Source organism: Lycorma delicatula, chromosome 7 (assembly GCF_047948215.1).
Source record: "Lycorma delicatula isolate Av1 chromosome 7, ASM4794821v1, whole genome shotgun sequence".
NCBI lineage: Eukaryota > Metazoa > Arthropoda > Insecta > Hemiptera > Fulgoridae > Lycorma > Lycorma delicatula.
Genome location: NC_134461.1, coordinates 94,634,524 through 94,648,069, shown reverse-complemented (window position 1 = coordinate 94,648,069; position 13,546 = coordinate 94,634,524). Strand labels below are relative to the sequence as shown.

Sequence of the window (13,546 nt, the reverse complement as noted above, 5' to 3'; positions counted from 1 at the left end):
AGTTACATTCAGTACTGCAAGTGAATACTGTTTACCACAGTGACTAATTGTATAACAAAATCATTACTGTTAGAAAAAGCAACCTTTGACTTGTATTTTGAGCTTTCATTGCTTTATTAATTATGTCTTAACTTTAAGGAAGGTTGGACTGATAGTGTAAAGATTGATATACTAGTTAGCAGTTATATAATTTCTTCGAATTTGTTTACTGGCAAGGATCTGGCATTTTTCCACCTGTCATTTCATTCATCAATCTTCTTCGTTGAAATACACTCAAAATGCACCTCCCAGATTGTATAGTATAAAAGAGCAACAAATTAATGTACCCCATTCTTTTGTGAAATAATGGCTAAATTTCATAGGGGAATTGTTTATAACTTATGTAATAACTACATCTTACACTGTTAACTACCATTTTTGTTACACTTACTTTTTTATGCTCTTTTTGTTTTAAATCATCATTGGAATACTTTCTTTTTAATTTAACTTTGTAATGTAGTTTTGAAATAGTTCATGTATATAAAACATGATTTTTTTAATTTTTTAACTAAAACACTTTTATTTATTTTTTTTTATAAAACAAATATAAAAATAAAATTAATAACAATTATCTTTTATTTTAATAGTGATCTTTTTCCCTAAAAATCTATAACTACTTTCATTTTTCATTTTTGGAGGACTGTAACTCCCAAATGTAAATGTTTAGCCTAAATTAAATTATTGGCTTCATTTTTTATTTTCATGAAATATGTCAATATTGCTTTTTATTTTTCTTGCTCTTTTTTTGTTATGAATTAGGACTGAGCTGATGTCCTTTACGTGGTAAAATGGCATGATTTCTATTATTTCCAGTAAAAAGTAGTAGGGTATTATTATGCATACCTACATGTACACTAATTTTTTAACAGTTTTTGTGCAGAATATGATTTCCTTTTGTATTAAATACAGGAATTTAGTTGTTATATTTGGGAGTAATCTTTCAAAAAAAAAGAATGGTTATACATTTTTAATGAATAAAAAGATTATTATAAAAACAACTTATTGATTATTGATTTAAAACAATTATTCACATTTGATAGAAAAATAAATTTAATCTAAAAAAAATCAGATCTAATATGAAAGGACTATTCCAAAATTGACTTTTTTTTTTATTGAACCTGTTCCGTATTCACCATATCACATTCCGCCCATCTGCTTTCCATCCATTTCATTGTTGATAAAGAGCAGTCAATGGAATATGTAACCTGTTATTGCTATTTGCCAAATTTTACGTGTGCTAGTGTGATTTATTTTAGAACTGAAAGACCCAGTACTGCTGAGATTCCACAACGATTATAACTTATTTACAGTTGCAATGGTCAACACTGAGAGATTATTACTAAGAGAACAGATTATATACTCACCTAAAACAACTAAAAAAATTTCAAACAGCCACAATCAAACCAAATTACAATGGCGGTAGTGTTTTTGGTACTGCAGGAGAATTTTGCAGACTAAATTCAAGGTACCTGGGACCACAATAACAGTTAAAAATTTATTTAAAAATGTTGACAAGGCTTTGGAGATCTGTTTAAAACAAATGATGCAGAATGGTTACAAAAATCCCATTTGTCTGCTCAGCAATGTATGGTCTGGCTGGTTACTTACTATGCTTTGAAGCCAGTGAGGAACTTATAGATGGGGTTAATTGAGTTGGTGTCTTGGCAGGGGAATTCTTTGACATGGTCTGCTCGAGCTGATTTTGTGGTTTGATAGGTACATAAATATGGTCTGTGACTTTGTGAAGAATTAGTTTTGATGTTTGTATATCGTAATTATAATAAAATATTTTTCTTTGTAATCTTTATAAAAAATATAATTTGATGAACCTTCTGGAATTATGTGTAAGCATTTGAATAATAAAACATGATAATTTTAATTATTTGATTATTTTTTTCAGACATTTTCTTTCAGTTTTAAGCATCTATATATAAAAAAAAAACTGTTTGTGACATAGTTATATTTATCAATTATTTATTGAATTTAAAAATCAATTCAACACAATGTATTATTGCAGTAAAAATAATGATAAATAAGCTATTAACATTACTAGTAACTAAATAAAGCTACTTAACTGTATAATAATGAATGTATAAAATTAGGCTAAATTAAATTTATATCAGTTTATTTCAAAAATTTTCCTATGTTTAATTATGTGTAATAGATTTTTATGTAACTTTAAATGATGTATTATAAATCAAATCCGGATTCTCATTCAATTCTGTGTAATTTTCAAATATAATATGTTTTAAAATGCTATAAATTTTGTAATTTAAAAGTGATTTTTCTGTTTCATCATTTCTTAAATTTTATTTTTGTTGCATTGCAGGTGAGACTGGAAAGTATTGGCGCAGAGGACATAGTTGATGGTAATCGTCGCCTTATTTTAGGTTTAATATGGACAATTATTTTGAGGTTTCAGATACAGGAAATTGAAATTGATGTGGTAATTAGCATTCACAGTTTTATTTAAACCTATTTCTTTCTATTTTATTTTGAAAAATATTATTGCTAACAACTGTAAAACATTTATTTTCATTGGATGTGGATATTGTAGTTACTGGAAGTTTCAGAAAATCTTTTAAGTTATTTTTCTTCAATCTAATTCTGATTAATCATCTAGTATTAGAATTAAAATTACCAACCAGGTTCAGTAATATGTTAAGTCTTTCATTGAAATTCCCCTCATCAAATGATATTCATTAATTAACATGGGAAAAGTAGAAGTAGGAAATGATTGTTTCGGTTATGACATTAAATTTCATCCCTTGATGTGTAGATGTTGTTATCAGGGACAGAAATATTTTGGGAAATATTCTAATGAAGATAAATTTAGTAGGTGAATATTAATATGCCCTTTTTCCTCAAAGGATTTAAAAAAGCTTACTTTGGTGTAGTTACATTAATTCTGTTGTATTCACTTTTATTTAGTTAATGCTAAAACTATTTGGTAATGTATAACTGGAAAATATTAAAAAGGAACTGATCAGTACCCAATAACCTGGTGAGGGAACCTTTCTAGTGCTGCTTAGGCTTTATGCAGCAGCTGAATGTTGACCAATCTTTGGGCTATGATCATATGTGTACATTTTTGGTTTTTTATCATAGTTCTTATGAATTGGAAAGTTCTACATTTACAAAGCACATTTTACTGTTAATTCCAGGTTTAAATATCCAATTCTCCAAGGTGTTGTTTTCTTACAATCACTGCCATTAGAATACCATAAAGCATATCTATTGGTCCATTGATTTACAGTCAGTCTGATAAAAATAACAGTGAAAGAAACTTTGTCTTGGATGCTTCAGTCCATGTCATAAAGTATAATTTGATTAGAAGGACCTTACTTCTGTCTGTAAAGGGATTAATATTCATTTGTCTTTTTAGCTAAAAATGTTGTTTAATATTTTGAATTAAAATTTACTACATGCAAGGAATTTACCTTCATTTCATGTTTTTGAACCTTACGATTTATTAGTCTGAATTAGGACATACAAATGCTCTTTGTAAAAAATATCACTGGTAAAGATTGTTATGAGTGAATAATATTTTACTTTGAGTAACATATCATTTGTAGAAATTAAATGATGTCATTAATGCTTAGATGTTTAATTAAACTGTGTTGTCTATTGCATGGAATAAAATTTTGTGTAGTTTGTTAAGATGACTGTATTTCAGAAATTTTGTTCATAAAAGTATTAAAATAATTTGTGGAAGCCATATAAGTATTATGTTTGCTGTCTACAGCAGACATAATACTTTGAACACAATAAAATTTTGTCAGGCTTTGATGTAATTAATATATTATAAAACTAATATTTATTTAAAAGTAAACTAATGTATTCGTTATAAAATTTGTTTTTAAACAGATGTGTGTTTACACTACACACATGCTTATGCAACTACTCAAATATAAAAACAATGTTTAGTAAAATAAATAATAAATCAAACATTATTATTTAATATTAATATTACTAATAAATACAATGTAATACATTTATAAATTTTTATTATCATTATAATATTATACCCTTGAAATATCAATAATGGTAATAAGAAAAATAGTAAATACAAATAAACTTTTTGAATGATGTTAAAAAAAAAAAAAATACAACTATTTTGTATTTGTTATATAATGTTATCAGCTACTCCATTTAATATTTACTATTTATTGTCTTGCATCATTTTCTATTTTTACATCTTCTTATATCATCTGTTATTTTTATTTATCAATGATTAAACAGATAAATGTTAATTTTCTCAGAATGAAACCTTACACATTGTGAATTGTGCCCCTTTGACCAGTCATTTTTAAAGTTAGCATGCGTTTTTTTTTTTATAGAAGTACATTTGTGTATATTAAAAAAAAAAAGAAGTATAATTTATAATAAATTTACAGTAGCTTATGGTATATAATTATTTTTTTTTGTTTAACCTCCAGGACCACTGTTAGGTATTGCTTCAGAGGATGAGATGAATGATTTGTAGCGTGTGTGAAAATGCCATGCCTGACCGGGATTCAAACCCCGAATCTACGGATGAAAGGCTGGCAGTATATAATATTAAAAGCTATTCCATAATTACATTTTTTTATATTTTTTTAATTTAATTACATATATATATTTTTTTCATTATATTTGATACTATAAATAAATAAACTAGAAATAAACAAATAAACAATAAATAAATAATTAAAATAAACTACAAATAATTAAAACTAGAGTATGTCATTCACAATAGAAATTGGGTAAATTATTTTTATGATTTTACAGAACCTGTCCCAGTCTTGTGACTGTGATATATACGAGGCACTAGTCATAGTTGCTTTGTCTTAAAGTAATGATATTTCTTAATAAAGCTATACAGAGTGAAAATGGTACTTGTATGGCTGAGTGTCACTGCATGTCACTAGTCTTGTAATGCTAATATTCAGCTGTATATTTGACTCAGTATAGAAGGCAGTGTACATGGCCTTCTAGTAAGCCTGGAATGAGCTTCTTTTTTTTTTTTTAATGACTCATGTCTGGATAACTTATATCTTACATAACAAAACATAACGTATTTGGTAACAGAAGTTGTGTTATATTGACCAGTAACAGACTGATTTGGTTAAATGGCATTCATTATTGTGGTTATTAGTTATTAAATGACTTCAGTTATTTTATGGAAAACAGCACTGTCCATCTTTTAATTAGCATTATTTTAATTGAATGTGTTTCCTGTTGCCTAAATTTCAAATAAATGCATTTGTAGATTATCTTACATCTTCCAGAACACAATATCTGAATATTATTTGTTGTAGAATTTGGTCTGAAGGGAATGAAGTTATTAAGGCTACGTCATGAGTGCTGATCAGGGGAAAGGTTTGAAATATCTAAAGAATTTGAATAGCTGTTTACCTTATAAACATCTCAGCCTCCAGATAGTAAATAAACAGTCCCAGATTGATTATCACCCACAAGCGGTAAGCAGGAACACCACCCACTATTACATGACATGAATAACAGTCTTACAGTAATTCAACAGCTTCCAAAATTCTTAAAATGGATCTTATGGTTGCCTGACGGAAAACAATAGAACCCATCTAGGGGGAAAATGAATCAAGTAAGCCAGAGGGTTGGATGGTGAGAGAACAATCTACCATGTATTTCATGTGAAAAAAGTTACTTCATCCAAGGGTGACTTGCTACCTTTTCAGCCTTTCAGAAAATTGTAGTGTTCATAATCAAGTTTAGTTATACGCAATACTGATAAATGATTTTGTGTTAATCTTGCCCAATGTATGCTATCCTAAGTTATTTTTTTATTTTATAGAAATGAAACAGGTGCCTAGTAATGAGCTGAGGTTTTGTTGTTGGACATATTTATCTACCTCGAGGATTGAGTTACGTCTAGTTGAATCAGGCTACAGAAAAATTCATTGGTTAGACCCCCCCCCCCCACCAAAAAAATAAACACACAGAAAGATAAATAATACTGGTTAATATAATGTTCCCTTTGGTTTAATTTGTTATAAATTAGCTTCTCTTTTATTTCATTCATTTTTCAACAGGTCAGTCATAATATTTATGTGATATCTTCAGAAATTTGACGATTTGCCCATTATTATAAAATTTATCTAAGGATGTTATAAAATATATAAATTTGTAATATTAGTAATAGTAATAATGATACATGTCGTTTGTTAGGTACCATAACTGTTATTGTTGCAGATAACTTAACATTACAACCAAGTCATTCTCAAACATGATTCCATGAACAAGAATCCTATGTCAGATATATTAGAAAAAGTGAAAAGTAATATAAGTTTTGCTTTTCTTGTAGTTTTATTCTCTAAAATGTAGTTAACTGAATAATTAAAAAGAAATATAATCTAAAATAAAATTTATCATCATTTATGTTTCTTTTAGGATGAAGAGAATGAAAGTAGTGAAAAGAAATCTGCTAAAGATGCATTGCTGTTATGGTGTCAACGTAAAACAACTGGATATCCTGGTGTCAGCATACAAGATTTTTCTGGTAATTTTATTATCTTTGTGTGAATGCTGTTGAATCTGAAGATGGCTAGTGTGTATTTCAGTTTGGTATAATGTAATACATATTAAACTTGTGTAGCTGAGGATGTAAACAGAACTGTTTAGTGAAATACAGGTGTTTTATTTTTCTTTGGAAACTACATTTTAACAATCTGACAAAATGATCATTAGGCTTAATTTCCCAAATTTAATACTGATAAGTATTTATCATTCTTCCTGTCTTATTGAATCTGAATAGTCCAGTCAGTCTTCAGAGACACCACAAAATATATTTTTTAGTCTGTGATTCTCATATTGTAGATTAAATTTGCAACCCTTCTTTACCAGTATTCATTCCTAAATATGTGTTTTTAACCAACTTGAATTAAAGGAGGGATTCTTAATTCTACCTATATGTTTATTTTTTGTGTCTATGTTTGAATGAATGTATAATCTTTATTTCTCATTGTATGGTGTATTTTGATGATTTTTGTCGGGGAAATTCTCTGGTGATCCTATTATAAACTTCCTAGATAACATAAGTGAATGTGATTTTTTTTAACTAAAAGTTTAATCTTCTTGATAATGTTAAAATATTTTTTTTTGTCACATCATTATTTATTATTGGATTGCAGTGTAATAATAAACATCCTGACTTTATTCAAAGTATTTTCATTTGAAATTTTAAGAAAGTTTAAGTTGATTAAATAAAACAATGTATATTTTTATGCATTCCATAGAGCCTTAACTCATGTTTGGTAGTTAGCAGTCTGTTTATATCATTGCTTTCAGTGTTTAGGTTTTCTGTTTTTCATCTCTTGCAAACAGTCTTTTTAAAATTAGTAATATATTTTTTATTATGGGATTTTCAATGTGCAATTGTATTTTATTGCATATCAGGTATGTTTTAATTATTTTTTCGCCAATTTTTCTTCATTTAAAAAAAAGAATAGCTGATAAAATCATAAGTATTGAATGTTGTATCTTAAATGGTTTATTCATGTTGGTGTATGCATGTTTTTTTCAATATTATCAGTTAGATTTTGAATGTTCTTTCATTTCTTGGTTTCAAAGAGATTCAGACACTAGCACTGCTTTGCTTTTTGTTACATAAATTCTTGTGGGAGAATAGCATTGAGAAAATATTTGAAAGAAGATGTATTAAATTAGATCTATGCTTCGTTTAAGTAGAATTTCCAATGCATCATTTTCTCAATATTTTAATTTATTCAAAGCATTCATAATTTTTCACCTGTTTAATGCAGGTGCAGCAAAATAACTTCCCATATTTTCAGTGTTAATTGAAAAGCCATGGTAAAAATGCTATATCAGATTTAATTTATTGTTTTAAAAAATATATAAAATACAGTCTTTTCATGCGGTTTTAAAAATTAAAGTGTCCAAATGATGGCAAACTTTTTTTAATTCACAATATTTATAATTGGGTTCTGAAGTTCATTGATTGCCTCATTGGGAAGTTCATTTGCAGTGATATTTTTTTTAATTTCTTGGCCTGTAGTAACTTTCAGGTCATCAGTAGTTCTTGTTCAATGTTTGAAGAATTAAGCTTTTAGATAGTCCCAGAGAAAAGTCACATGGAGCAAGATCTGGCAAAGGTGCCAGGCCATCTGACATCTCCATGTAATGAGATTAAGTGCTCTGGAAACACTTCTCTTAAAAAATCAATTGATCTTCTTGTAGAATGAGCTGTGGCTCCACCTTGTTGAAATCATACATTCAGATTTTCAAGTTTTTTTGAGTTTTTGTCCTAGAAAGTTGCATTTACCCACAAAGCAGAAGCTTGTTTATGGGCCGAATGTCTGGGAGATCGTATACTGATTTTCTCACTATTTTCTCATTTTCTAGTGTTCTGAGACTTCCAGTTGATTTTCATTTTAAGGCTGAACCTGTGGCTCTGATATTTTTAACCCCCAATAAACAACATTGTTTTATGGTCTGGAAGTGGAATATTTCAACCAAGTGAGAAATATATATGAAAAGTTTCTTTGTGTTGTGATAACAGAATTGTTAGTTTTTATTAATGTTTCAATAGCAAACACATGATGTTTATCTGCTCAATTAGCGATCGCAACTAAAACAACAAGGCACACACTACTGTTACTGTACACTATGATTCCCTCCATTACAATGATGATGAGGTAGCTGGTGGTGGAGTACCTGAAAGATACTGTACAACTTGGCATTGGTTAAATTTAGTGATCTACAGGAAGATTAACATTTTTGTTTGAATTTTAACCTTCCTTCAGTTTCTTCACATGTTATTGTTATTGATATTTTTATTTAAGTTTTTTTAATTGTTAATTATATTATTATTACTATTTTCTATTCCAGGTTCATGGCGTAGTGGTCTTGGTTTCAATGCATTAATTCATGCTCATCGTCCTGATCTAATTAATTTTAATTCATTAAATCCTACAAAACATATTGACAATCTTAATAATGCATTTGACATAGCCAATAATGAATTAGGAATACCTCGACTTCTTGATGCTGAAGGTAAGTTCATACTTTTCCATGAGTTCATGAGTTGATTAATGTTGCGATGGTCTTTTATTCCACATTGTTTTATCAAACATATATCATAGTTTATCATACATTTATGCTTTAGTCTTTTTAAGTGTTAGTAAGCTGTAACTCAGGATAAACCATCATGGAGAATACTGTTTCTTGATACCTGTAAATAGTCATTTCCACTAAAGAAGAACGTGTAAAATCTTAGTAAGGTGTAATCTCTTTCTATACAGCTCTTCATAAATCGTAAAGTTTGTAGCAAATTGCCAATCTCCTTGACGTAGTGGTAGCATCTCAGCCTTTCATTTGGGGGTTCTGGGTTCAAATCCCAGTCAGGCATGGCAATTTTCATATGCTTCAAAATTCCATTTTCATATTACCATATATAAGCTTCTCTGTAATCTTCTGCGATGAATTAATAAATCTAGAAAAAAAATATTAGAGATCAATGTATCATTATAAGTTGTAAGAAAAAATTTGTTAGGCAATAAATATTTCACTTAACAAAAAATGTTATAATCTAGAAGAAATATTTATTTATGCATTAACTCTTAAAAATATATACACACAAATACGTACATTATTTATATTTTTTTTCTGGAAAAAATGATGAAGCTTTTTTATAAATTATGAGTGTGTATTTATACATATATTTAGATTATTAAGTATTGCAATTAAGTATAAAGATAAAAATATAAAATATTGTACCTAAAATGCTTAGTTACAATTTTCATTATGCCATTAAAGTATTAATTTGATGTCAATAGTATTATTAAACCTTAACAATTTTATACTAGCAAGATACTATCACATGAAAACAATTAATATTTAAATGTTTCGTACTAAAGCAATACAATTTTTTTTAAGGAAAGGTTTTTCTATGTTGAATATTTTTTCTGAATCATTGTTTTATTTCAGATATTAAAATAAGAAATTAATTACAATATAATTTGTACTACAATATACAGAATGAACCTAGAAATACACTAGATAAAATGTAATAATGCTTATATAATTTGTATCAGAACTTGTAAACAGTAAATATGACAGATAGAAATCAACTACATCAAGCAGTGGCAATAAGATTTCTTCTTCATATATTTTCAGAAAACAAAAAGATTTATTGAAAATATGTTCATATTATAAATTAAAGTTTCCTAATATTAAGATTTTATAACATATTAACAGAAATGTTTGGTAATGTCTTAAGATATGATTTTCTAATCTGGTGTTTGTGGTGCATTATTTCATGAATTGAAAAATCAGTTCTTCGTGGTTCTAGGTTTAAGTAAGAGTTAGGTGCACCATTTCAAACTTATTATTAAACTGTAGCTGTTGCCTTCATTACAGTGTTCAGGAACTGGATATTGAGCATTTTTTTCTAAGACAATATAATTAATGGAACCCTAATGACCAAAGTAAAATGTCGGTAATGCAGATTTTTAAAACTACTTTAAAGTGGTTAAATCTGTATACTTTGAAGTGGATTTGTATCAAGGTTCTATATTACTACAGAAAAGCTGATTTCCTATTTGCTAACTATTCGCCCGCTGTAAGGGTTAAGAATTTTTATAAGATGCAGATTATGTCAGTTGAATAGTATAAAATTAATGTATTAATGACCTACTTTGGTGAGATTAGATTGGGTCTTCCATAAACAAATTAGGATGAAACTTAGTAAGATTACTATTATGAAAATGAGCTGGAATGAAAATATTAAAAGTTATTTAATCTGTGTTGTTTGGATTTTTCATATAATAATAACAATAATTATAGAAAGTTGTTTTTTACACTCACATTTGATTATTTAAAAAATTTTCTGTTTTAGTGACTTGTAAATTTTTATGTCACTATTTATTTGTAAATAAAAGGTCCATTAATGAACTTAAGATTTTATTGGGTGCTGATCATAATCCAGCCAGAATTATAATATTTTGTTCTTTACTAAAATAAACAGATTGTATTAGGTAATGTTGACAGAGATTTTGTCATAAGAAAACATGTCCTTCACTGCAATTTATTTTTTAGAAATTTCAATTATAGTTGTAAATTTGGCAGTTTCATTTGATATCTGTGTTATTGATGTGAATCTATCTCATTTGTATCTTGATTAGTATTACGATTATAGTATTTCGTAGTTTAATCATATTGATATTTGTTTTTACATTGTGAAACAATAGATTTTTACGAGATCAAAAAATCTAGCTAAAGATTAATTATGATTGTGAATATATTATTATTATTATTTTCTTGAGTGTTGTTTGTGGAAAAATGAGAAAAAATTAGTCAAATGTAAAATTTAAACTTATCTAGTTTCTAAGAAACGATAAAAAGTATTAGCCCTATAGGTAGGAAAGGGAAATATGTGATGAGTTGCTAAAATAAATCAACTTTGAGAAAGTTGATATATGTTGTTAATTGAATGATTATAGATCAACGTGTTTAAAGTTTAAGATTCACAACAAAGATTGATCTGGTCTAGCCTCTTTTGTGATAACACACTGGCTTGGTTTGGTATTGAACTCGTCATTGCAAATCAGCTGATTTTGAAGTTGAGAGTTCTAAGGTTCAAATCCTATTAAAGGCAGTTAGTTTTATACAGATTTGAATACTAGATCATGGTTACCGGTGTTCTTTGGTGGTTGGGTTTCAATTAACCACACATCTCAGGAGTGGTCGACTTGAGACTGTACAAGGCAGAGGCTAAACAGAAAAAAGAGAGAGTCTCTTTTGTGATGAACTGAAGCAGAAAGTCAACAATGAAGTATGTGAAGATAGACAATTTATTGTTGATGGATTTTATTGCTCTTCTTTCATATTTTATGATCTCTTCTGCATGAATTTGTCTGTAAACATCTTGGGTACATAAAAAGTTGTGTTAGGTGAGTTTCTTGACTAAAGTCTGAAAAAGTATAGAGCAAACAATTAGAAGAACCCAAAGTTTTCTACATGATATTTGTTGATTTGATCAATGTAAGTATAAGAGAATGGGCAGTGAATCTCTTAATCATATTGTCTCTGGTGATATATATGTATTATTTATGTACTAATCACAACCAACATTCCATTGTAGAACTGCTAAAAATAAAATGCCTGTTAAGTGAATCGGTATCATGTAATCATTCACAGTCTTTTAAGCCCCGAGTTAAAATTTTCACTGATTACAAGACTTCATAATTGCACTGGACAAAATAATTGTTAAGTATATTTATATGTTTCAGGTAATTTTAGTGTACCAGAATTCATTTCAGTTAGTATGTTAATAGCATATATGTGTTTGTCGATCATTAAATTTATGTTTATGTGGTTAAATTATTAATTATATTTCAAAAGATGAAATGTAATAATTACATGAAGTAAAGTTATGAAGAAGTGATACTTGGTTTTTCAGTCTTTTAGAAGTAAAGAAAGTCAAGAAAACTTATAAGTACATGAAAGGTGATAGCAAGCATTTCCTGGCACTAGAAAGAGCTCTTAGTTATTGATTTTATATCAAGTAGTACATCAGTAAATCTGTAGGTTTACTGTAAAAATTTTAATTGAGCTCAAAACAAGATTAAGAAGCAGTTCAATCCTACTGTCAAGCCTTCTTTCATTATAATGCTTGCATCCATTCCAAGGGAACAACTCAAGGATTACTTCAAAAATTTTGCTGGGAAGTATTCTCGCAACCCACCATACAGTCCTGATTTCCAAAAATTTTCACTAGTTTCCTCAATTGAAAGAATTTTTGGGTGATAATCATTTTGGAAGTGATTATAAGGCCAAAGAGCTGGCTTAGCTGGCTACCAAAACTAGGGCCAGATTTCTAATTAAATAGAAAAAACTACTGCCATTATATGATTGATGATTAAATTTAGTTGGTAACTATGTAGAAAAAATAATTTTGTTGTTGATAGCAAAAAAAATATTTTTTAAAAGTTTACATGCAAATTTATTGTTCTTTTCTTCATGGATGATCCTTCTTATGAAAAAAGAAGTTTTTTTTTAAATTTCAATCATTCAAATATGTATTCGTAACGATTTACCATACTTTGCATCAGCAGTTAATACGCACGCACGCACGCATGTGCGTGCACACACATACACACACGTATATATACATTTAAAATTTAAATACTGTTTAGGTAATATTATTATTTACCTAATTGTGTATGTATATAGTAATTTTGTGTTACTGGATATTTATTTCTAATGTTTATTTTATTATAGTAGTGAATACAATAAAGTGTGTTCTTTATTTTTTTTTCTATGTAGATGTTGATACAACCAGGCCAGATGAAAAATCCATTATAACTTATGTGGCATCTTATTATCATACATTTGCTAGGATGAAAAATGAAATGAAAAGTGGGAGAAGGATTGCTAATGTAAGATTTATTTTATTTTACTTTTAATTTGTGTGAAACATTAATTATATTAACGATTTAATCGTCAAATTTTGAATCCAGAATTTTAATTA

General features: G+C 28.0%; 1 protein-coding gene across 4 annotated transcripts in view; it reads left to right on the top strand.

Annotated features, from left to right (window-relative positions):
* The window catches only part of kst (spectrin beta chain, non-erythrocytic 5 kst), a 307,475-nt gene that overhangs the window by 160,098 nt on the left and 133,831 nt on the right, over positions 1-13,546 (top strand). For all 4 annotated transcript variants that reach the window (XM_075371630.1, XM_075371631.1, XM_075371632.1 and 1 more), the window contains exons 4-7: positions 2,369-2,485; positions 6,448-6,556; positions 8,905-9,069; positions 13,342-13,454. In XM_075371630.1, coding sequence (XP_075227745.1) covers positions 2,369-2,485; positions 6,448-6,556; positions 8,905-9,069; positions 13,342-13,454 — 504 coding nt within the window. The remainder of the gene's footprint in view (positions 1-2,368; positions 2,486-6,447; positions 6,557-8,904; positions 9,070-13,341; positions 13,455-13,546) is intronic.